Source organism: Struthio camelus, chromosome Z, assembly GCF_040807025.1.
Source record: "Struthio camelus isolate bStrCam1 chromosome Z, bStrCam1.hap1, whole genome shotgun sequence".
Classification (NCBI taxonomy): domain Eukaryota; kingdom Metazoa; phylum Chordata; class Aves; order Struthioniformes; family Struthionidae; genus Struthio; species Struthio camelus.
The window spans coordinates 89,785,945-89,795,584 of NC_090982.1; the positions used below are offsets into that span (position 1 = coordinate 89,785,945).

At 55.4% G+C, this 9,640-nt stretch overlaps 1 protein-coding gene across 1 annotated transcript; it reads left to right on the forward strand.

The window, feature by feature from the left end:
- Positions 1-2,204: 2,204 nt before the first annotated feature.
- LOC138064617 (uncharacterized) lies at positions 2,205-9,640 on the forward strand. Its single transcript, XM_068928038.1, has 4 exons — positions 2,205-2,317; positions 2,513-2,651; positions 6,090-6,508; positions 8,367-9,640. Exons 3-4 carry the CDS (start codon positions 6,125-6,127, stop codon positions 8,610-8,612), a joined length of 630 nt encoding a protein of 209 aa, XP_068784139.1. The 5' UTR covers positions 2,205-2,317; positions 2,513-2,651; positions 6,090-6,124; the 3' UTR covers positions 8,613-9,640.

Sequence of the window (9,640 nt, forward strand, 5' to 3'; positions counted from 1 at the left end):
GCTGGCGAAAAATCGGTACTGCAGGCGAAGCGGGGCGCATGCGCAGTGGTTTCGGCGTGGCTCGTTGGTGCCCTCGGCTGGCCAGAAATCGGTACTGCAGCGCGAAAAATCGGTACTGCAGGCGAAGCGGGGCGCATGCGCAGTGGTTTCGGCGTGGCTCGTGGGTGCCCTCGGCTGGCCAGAAATCGGTACTGCAGGCGAAGCGGGGCGCATGCGCAGTGGTTTCGGCGTGGCTCGTTGGTGCCCTCGGCTGGCCAGAAATCGGTCCTGCAGCGCGAAAAATCGGTACTGCAGGCGAAGCGGGGCGCATGCGCACTGGGTTTCGGCGTGGCTCGTGGGGGCCCTCGGCTGGCCAGAAATCGGTACTACAGCCCGAAAAATCGGTACTGCAGGCGAAGCGGGGCGCAGGCGCAGTGGTTTCGGCGTGGCTCGTTGGTGCCCTCGGCTGGCCAGAAATCGGTACTGCAGCGCGAAAAATCCGTACTGCAGGCGAAGCGGGGCGCATGCGCAGTGGTTTCGGCGTGGCTCGTTGGTGCCCTCGGCTAGCCAGAAATCGGTACTGCAGGCGAAGCGGGGCGCAGGCGCAGTGGTTTCGGCGTGGCTCGTTGGTGCCCTCGGCTGGCCAGAAATCGGTACTGCAGGCGAAGCGGGGCGCATGCGCACTGGGTTTCGGCGTGGCTCGTTGGTGCCCTCGGCTGGCCAGAAATCGGTACTGCAGGCGAAGCGGGGCGCAGGCGCAGTGGTTTCGGCGTGGCTCGTTGGTGCCCTCGGCTGGCCAGAAATCGGTACTGCAGGCGAAGCGGGGCGCAGGCGCACTGGGTTTCGGCGTGGCTCGTTGGTGCCCTCGGCTGGCCAGAAATCGGTACTGCAGGCGAAGCGGGGCGCATGCGCACTGGGTTTCGGCGTGGCTCGTGGGTGCCCTCGGCTGGCCAGAAATCGGTACTGCAGCCCGAAAAAACGGTCCTGCAGGCGAAGCGGGGCGCATGCGCACTGGGTTTCGGCGTGGGTCGTTGGTGCCCTCGGCTGGCCAGAAATCGGTACTGCAGGCGAAGCGGGGCGCATGCGCACTGGGTTTCGGCGTGGCTCGTTGGTGCCCTCGGCTGGCCAGAAATCGGTACTGCAGGCGAAGCGGGGCGCAGGCGCAGTGGTTTCGGCGTGGCTCGTGGGTGCCCTCGGCTGGCCAGAAATCGGTACTGCAGGCGAAGCGGGGCGCATGCGCACTGGGTTTCGGCGTGGCTCGTTGGTGCCCTCGGCTGGCCAGAAATCGGTACTGCAGCGCGAAAAATCGGTACTGCAGGCGAAGCGGGGCGCATGCGCAGTGGTTTCGGCGTGGCTCGTGGGTGCCCTCGGCTGGCCAGAAATCGGTACTGCAGGCGAAGCGGGGCGCATGCGCAGTGGTTTCGGCGTGGCTCGTTGGTGCCCTCGGCTGGCCAGAAATCGGTCCTGCAGCGCGAAAAATCCGTACTGCAGGCGAAGCGGGGCGCATGCGCAGTGGTTTCGGCGTGGCTCGTTGGTGCCCTCGGCTAGCCAGAAATCGGTACTGCAGGCGAAGCGGGGCGCAGGCGCAGTGGTTTCGGCGTGGCTCGTTGGTGCCCTCGGCTGGCCAGAAATCGGTACTGCAGGCGAAGCGGGGCGCATGCGCACTGGGTTTCGGCGTGGCTCGTTGGTGCCCTCGGCTGGCCAGAAATCGGTACTGCAGGCGAAGCGGGGCGCAGGCGCAGTGGTTTCGGCGTGGGTCGTTGGTGCCCTCGGCTGGCCAGAAATCGGTACTGCAGGCGAAGCGGGGCGCAGGCGCAGTGGTTTCGGCGTGGCTCGTGGGTGCCCTCGGCTGGCCAAAAATCGGTACTGCAGGCGAAGCGGGGCGCAGGCGCAGTGGTTTCGGCGTGGCTCGTTGGTGCCCTCGGCTGGCCAGAAATCGGTACTGCAGGCGAAGCGGGGCGCAGGCGCAGTGGTTTCGGCGTGGCTCGTTGGTGCCCTCGGCTGGCCAGAAATCGGTACTGCAGGCGAAGCGGGGCGCAGGCGCAGTGGTTTCGGCGTGGCGAAGCGGGGCGCAGGTGCACTTGCTCGTCGGCGCTCGTTCGTGCCCTCGGCTGGCGAAAAGTGGGTACTGCAGGCGAAGCGGGGCGCATGCGCGGTGCTCGAGAGTCGGGCCCCCCGCGCTCCCGCGCCCCGTTCGCGATCGGCGCATGCGCGGAGGGCGGCGCATGCGCGGCGGCGGGCAGCAGCATGGCGGCGCGCGGGGACGGAGTTTTCGCTGGGGCGGCGGCGGGTGCGGGCCGAGGCCGCCCGGAGTCGGAGATCTGGGGGCCCCGGTGAGGTGAGCGCGTCCCCTCGGGCGGCCGCGGGCGTCGGGCGGTTTCTGCCCGCGGGGGCCGTCGCTGCGTGGAGGCGGAGGTGCGGGGCGAGATTTGGGGAGGGGGCTCGTGCCTGGCGCCGCGCCGCGCCGGCAACGCGGCCCAGGGTCTGCCGGGAGCGCGGGTTTGACCGTCCGTTTGCCGTGTGTCGCCCTCAGGGCCCCGGTTCCTCCCTGGCGCGGCCGGGGCGGGCGCTCGCCCCTGCGGAGGCGGCCGGGAGGAGCGGCGAGGCTGGCGGGCCCCGGAGCGGCGCTGGGCGGACGGCTCCCGTCGCGGCAGGCCTGCCCGAGGGTGCTGGTAAGTCGCAAGGAAGCTTAAAGCTACCGGACCAAACCGACTTAAGGTCACTTTGAGCCAGGTGCAGTTAGCGCAGCGCCGAGAACGTTTACTTGAGAGTTGTAGCTAGGGAAACGAGAAGGTGGACAGGGGAAAAATACGCCCAGGCGCCCTGAGGCCTCCCCCAGTCGCAGGCACAGACTGTGGGCCCCAGCCAACCCGGGTACCAACTGACTGTAACCCCTGCTGAGCCTCGCTGAGCCCCGCGCCCTCCTGCACAGCTGCCCCACAGCTGTGGGGTTCCCCAGTCCAGTGTGTGTCGATGGGTCCTCCGTTGCCTCTTACATCTCCCCAGGCACGCGTATGCTGCACAGGAGTGTGGGTGTCTCCAGCAGTGGCACAGCAGCCTGATGCCTCTTGTCTGGAAGGTGGGGTCCTTCACAGCTCTTCTGGGCTCTTGGTGAGTTCCCTGCTGCCTCTTCTGGCATTCTGTACAAGCTCGTAGATCCTTCCTCCTCTTCCAGTGGCTTCTCCTGCAAAGCTGACAGCCACATGCAGCACTGCTGTGCACTCAGTACGCATCTGGGGTGGCACCCCTGCCGTTGAGGGCCCTGCAGATTCCCACCCTTCCTGCTTCCAGCTCCCCCAAAAGCCAAGAAACCACCCACAGATCCTGTCCTAACACCCCTACAGACCCCAAAATGCCTCCAAACCCTGCCACAACATTGTCACTGACTCCAGACTTTCCCCCTCCAAGCCCCATACAGTCCTAAAACCACTCCTAGACCCTGTCCCCACAGCAGCGAGGTGTCCTAATTAGAGGGTGTGATCTGTGTCCCCCTTGACTCAGTCCTGCTTTGGAGAAAAGAGAATTTGCAGCACTTCTTGGTGAAGAATGTTGGCAGGTGGGTGCACAGATGACAAACCGATTTTTCTCTCTCTTTTTCTGAGCCACCTCTCGGGACCCTCTGTGCCTGCAAGAGGACTTTCTAAATGCGGCTGGTCTAGGATAATTGTGCTCTGTGCAATGCTTAAGGAGAACATTAACATACAATTGCAGGCTAAGGAATAACCTAAACAAATAAAAGGCTCAGGAAAAGCCTAAGGGAACGCTGAAGGGCTATGGGAAGCCCCCAACCATACTGTAGAAAAAAGTGTGGGTCTTAGGCACGTCCTCAGAGAAGGAGAGATGTGTTACTCCAATCCATGGGACAATGGGTGCTATTAATTACCACCTGTAATTACCAAAAGTTCTGTAAAAGCAGAAGGGGCTAGAGATGATGCATAGCAGATTATGGACTATACGTAAAGTTGAAACAAACAACAACCCCCTCTTAAAATAGAAACAGGTTAGTCCTAGGCAGTAGATGAATGTAGCTTTGAGTAATGTGAAGAGCAGGGGTTATGTCAATCACCCTGAAAGCCCTGGAGAAGTGGTGCAAAAAATCTATACCCTTGTGGCCTCATCAGTCTTTTGGGTTTGTTTGGCAGGGTAGTCCACTGAAGGAGAACGTTTTGAAGAGAAGCAGCTAGACCTAGTGATCCAGTTGTTCACCTTTGGTCATTGCCTCTAAGGCAAGCATCCACGTATAGGAGGAATAATCTAGGAGATGTATCAAAAAGGTAACAGGTTTGAAACAGAGGCAGGCAAATTAAGTGCTGTCATTCTTCCATGTAGTTAAAGACTGAGAGAATTGTTGGTTAAGCATGTGTATACAAGGGTTTGAGAAAGGATATTGAATGGTACAATAACACTGAACCAGACTAAGGTTTCATGGAAGATGGCATAGGTGTGTATTAGGTGATGTGCCTGCCTGTCTAATAACCTAGCCCTAGTTGCTGTATGTTTTGTTACCAAACTGTTTACCTGTAACGTATGATGCCGAGGGCTGTTATAACTGCTGTCTCCATCTCCCCAAAAGGGAAACCCCATTCCTCCTGTTGAGGAAGGATCCCTAGGAATAGTGATCAGGATAACAGATCACCAACATATAACAGAAGGTCTGCACGTGTTACAAAAAGTATGCTGCATACATATTTCTTTGCATGTGACTTTATGTATCTATGAAGCATCATATTTTAAGAGCTACAAGACAGCAACTTATTATCATAGGGGAATGATAGTCAAGTGACCAGAGTTCCCGAAGAGGAAGTGAGAGTGAGAGAGAAGTATCTGAATTGTAAAATTAAGAGGTGAATTTCAGGAAGGCTCAATTGGTGCAACCCCAGGTTCCTGATATGGCAATGGTATTTGGGGAAACAGGAATATAGTAGCTAGAAAAAAGGTTAAAGCCTTATGAAATTAAGACTCTTTCTTGTCAGTTCCAACTTTAGGGCAATTTTAGGAGGATTTAATTTCCTCCGGCAGTGTTAATATAACTTGCGTGGTATCGGCAGACCACGGTGGGAATTACGGGAAAGGAGTCAGGAATGGAGCTGGAACAAGGAACATGATGCTGCTTTCACTCAACTGAAAGAAGCGGCTGTAAAATCTCCTGCCCTCAAATTCCCAGGACAAGGCAAGCCTTTTTCAGTAAGGATTCCCACATCTACTGATTCCATGGGAGCAGCGCTGCTGCAAAAGAGCAGTAGAGGGAAAGTGGGTGCCAGTGGCATCATCCTTACATCCCCTTTGAGGCCCGAACAGAAACTCTCTGGCTGTGAGAAAGACTGTTTAGAAGCAATCTGGGCTGTAACTGTCTTTGAGACTTTTACCTTTTATCAGCCCAGATGCAGCCCAATCTGCTCAATTCCCTCTAAACTAGCTCATGTCAGGGAAATAAATAGGCAGCAGAGTATCCTCTGTCTAAGTGGGACAGTGGGCACTGATCTTAACAAGGGGGGAGTTACAGTGCAAGTGTACCAAGAAGCGGATCATCTTCTGTGCATCTGAATTGAATGAGGGGTAGAGCGTGGTTGTGCCAAAAATGTGGACACAGAAGGCTTCTGAAAGATTAAGCTCTAGGAGCTACTTAGTCTAACTTCCCTTTCACAGCAACCCAAGTGTCTTCATGGCTTCCAAAAGGGGAGTTGGGGGAAGCGGTATTTGTGGCTTGCCTGTGCTCGTTTGCTTTGCTTGTGTGTATATTAGATCTGCTTTTGTGCATATAAACGGGTTTGTCTTATGATTTTCTGCAGAGCTCTGATTTTTTTTTTTTTTTTGCTTTGCTTTATACTTTCGGAGGATGATGGATTTTACCGTGCCTCCATCAACAAGCGCTGGCTGACAAAGTTATAACGTCCCAGCGGAGACTCTTAGGCAAGACGGAGGAGTTCAGACACGCAGCCTGCCAGAAGAACGTCACCTGGGAGGGGTTGCTAGCCTTGAGCTATAGGCGCTGATGCATATGGCTCATTCTGGCAGACACGGAGGGGTTTTCTTTGGTGGCAGAAATTGTAGCTTGACTGTACACCCTATAGCGGCAGTATTTTTGTGTTTATAAATTGTGTTAATCTTAGGTATTCAGAACATCGGGGATCGACTACATGCTGCCATGAAGAACTACAGGCTACCGCGCTCAGACCTTTGTAAGTTACAGCGTGTCAAGAGCGGCCAGGAGAATCCAAATGCCAGTGGAAAGATTCTCTGCGTGGTCCTGCTGAAGAACTTCGGCTGTAGGAAGGTTGGCTGCATCCTCACTGGACTTGTGAGTAATAAGCCACAATTCATGGACCAGCCAAGGAGAGAGGGGAATAGTGGGCCCGTGGGTGCACCCTCGCTCTTGCAGACACAGACACTCTGGAGGTATAGGGATACAGGCAAGCAGGCCCACAAGTGGCCTCCACGTGCCTTTCGGTGTGGCTGCGGGTCCTCCACACAGCAGTGCCCAAGTGGACTTTGGGCCCAGCGGTACACAGAGAGCTCTGCAGCTCAGCAGGTGAGTGGAACTGGAGCGTGTTGAGGGCTGTTCCGGGCTGTCTGGATCCATCTGGTTCCATTCGCTGTCCCTCTGTCCAGCGCTCCATCTTTTTCTTTCTTTCCCCGTAGCTCTGTCCGATACCCCGTCCCTTTGTTTAGCTACTCAGTGCCCTGCCCAGTTCCCCATCCCTCTGGTACTCTTTGCATCCCTCTGTCAATATCTTCCTCCCTCCGACTGGCTCCCTATCGCTCTATCCAGCTCTCCATCATCCTTTTCCCCTCTCTGTCCCACTACCTGCCCGCTGTTCCTCTGTCCAGCTCCCCATCCCTCTGCTGCTCTTGTCTGTCTCTTTGTACCTTTCCAGCCTTCTCTCCCCCTCTCCAGCCTTCTCTTTCTATTTCTGTCCCTCTGTTCAGCTCCCCATCCATCTATTTGTCTCCCTATCCCTCTTTTCCCCTGCTCTATCTCATCTCTCTGTCTGACTTCCCCTCCCTCTTTTTTTTCTCTCCACCTTTCTGGTTGGCTCTTCGTCCTTCTCACTCTCTTCCCATTGCTCTGACTGGCTCCCTTTCCCTCTCTTCCAGTCCCCGTTCCTCTGTCTGGTTCTCCACCCTTCTCTTTTGCTTCCCGTCCCTCTGTCTGCTTCCCCTTCCCTCCTTTCCTCTCTTTATTCTTCTGTCCACTTCTACATCCCTCTTTTTCTCTCTTCTGCTCCCTGGTCCTCTCTTCAGCCCTCCACCTGTCTGGCCCTCTGTCCTCTTTTTCTCTTCCTTTGTCCAGGGCCCTGACCCTGGGGCTAGGTCTCTATCCTTCTCTTTCTTTTTCCATCTGTCAGCCAAGCTCTCTATCCCTCTTTCCTTCTGTTCTGCTCCCTGTCCCTCTGTCCAGCTGAAGGTTCATCATTCCTTTGTGTTTTGTCTGGTGTGGAAGGTGTCAAGAGGCAATTGGTGCTCGGCAGAGACGATCAGTAGCAACCAGAGGGTCCCATCAATCTGCCTGGTTCAGGTCATGTCAGATACCCCTGCAGTGACTCTGTGCAGAGGCATGGGGCTGCGGATGTGCAGTGGGGGAGCACTAATGGGCCAAAGATGCTGTGGGGGGATGTGGTAGACATTAGCATGTGGTAGAGATTAGCAGAGGCTCTGAGTATTCGGGTGTTAGGACAGGTGCAGGTAGGGCAGGGTGTGCTAGGGCAGTCTGGAGCTGCTGTTGTCCGTCTTACACGTCAGCGCAGTCTGCAGTTACTGTGTCTTGTCTGCCTGTGCGCAGACAGGGCTGCTGCGCGGTGCAGTTGGAGTCGTGATTGTGTCGCTGGCATTGAGCCCTGTTTTCTGACTTTATGCAAACTGTTGTCTTCCCTACATCAGCCTTACTCTGCTCCTCTTCCAGGAGCCTGTGCTCAGCTCTGCTTTCCAACACGCTGTCACGTCACAGGGATTTCCAGCACGGTCTGTCTAACTTGGGCCACATGCTAGGCAGCCTGAACGAGTGAAGCAAAATCCTTCTTCTGTCATTGTCCAGGCCAGAGTCAGTTTCCCATCAGCTCAGTCTCCAGAGTTTGGAGTTTTTGGAGGCCTTAGTTTTTATCCTGCCTTGGCTGGACAGTGCTTTCTGAGAGTGTCCGTCAGCGGCACAGTTTCCCTGAGGAGGACCATCTACCGAAGGCTGGAGGTGGCCGAGTGCCTGAGCGAGCCTGACTGTATGTGAGGGCTGCCGTGACATCCTTGCGATAAAACGGAGCCTGAGAGAGTGACTGGAGCAGTGTAGAGGGTCAGTCATAATTGTGGGAACAGTTACGGGCCTTGGACAAGGGAGTAGTTCTAGGAGGGCTGCGCAGTTGCCTGGCCTCTCAGTAACTGTTCTGGCTTCTTTGCAGGTGCTGAAGCATAGTCTGGCAGTCGAAGGAGCGGTGTCACAGCTGGGAGCTCTGCGGAGATCTGTGGTTGGCCATGAAGGTCGAGCTCTGACTTGCAGCGTGGACGCAGCTAAGTCTTGGGGCTGCACTGTGTGTGTGCAGGGCTGGGAGGTGGAAGGTGGTTGTCCCCTAGGTGGTTGCTGGAGTCACTGGCTGTGGATGTTTGCCCATGGAGCTGAGGGGACCAAAAATATTAATTGTCTGTAATGGAGTTGAATAAGCGCTTGCAATGTTTCAGGTAGGTTCAGTGGAAGTGCAGCTTACTGCAGTCCTGTGGAGCGATTCTTGCATGTGCTCACATTTGAATGGTGGCTAAGACCAAGCTTATAAACAGCAACTGTAACGTGATTCTGATGCATATCTTCCTGTTCTGCTGTACTTCTAAATGAAGGGGAAACTTCTTAAGCTGTGGGCAAAACTTGCAAGCTCATGTGTACTTTGGTGTGTCTTGCTTAAAGCTGAGGGTTTGGAGTTTTTCACTTGAGGTTTATTGTTTAGTTTGTTGTTGAGGGTCTGTCACTCAGGGGCTATGGTTTATTACTTTATTTTGTGGGGCTGTCTTTATCAGTCAGGGTTTACAGTTTGCTGACTTAGCGATCAGGGCGCAGGATTTAAAATCCAACCTCATCCGTAAATTTTAAAGCAACCACTTGGGTTCCAAGATTTGCAATTTGTCACATAGGGTTCAGGGCTTACGCCTTACTGATAAATGACAAGGGCTGAATCCTTAGATAATAAACTGTAAGCCCCGAAGCCTAAGCAGCAGGGTGCAAACCCTTCTCTGGGGTTCCTAACCTTCCCCTGTTCCCAGCGTTCAGCTTTGTGCACTGACCTGAGGTCTGGATTTGATAAGGCGCAGGCCCATCGCACTGAGAGTGGTGATGTGACAGGTGAGGTGAGAGCTGTGAAAGTGTCTTGCAGGGCTCTAGTCTGGGGTAGGGCAGTAGTGCAGACAGGCAGGATCAGAGATCAAAGATCTTCTCACCTGTCAGAGCTGAATCCTATCCCTGAAGGAAAAAGTAGAGGGGATAGGCTGTCAGCTACTCAGACGCCTGCCGCGTCAAGGGCAGCAGCAGGAGCTGACCCTTCCCCAAAGGACCGACGAACGCTGGTGCGGAGATGACTCTTCAGGTGTCACAGGGTAAGGGGAAGCATGCTGGCACTGAGCTCCATGGCAAACTCCCTCCCAGGTGTTGCTTCTGCGCAGTAAAACAATAAACAGTTGCTTTACTCTT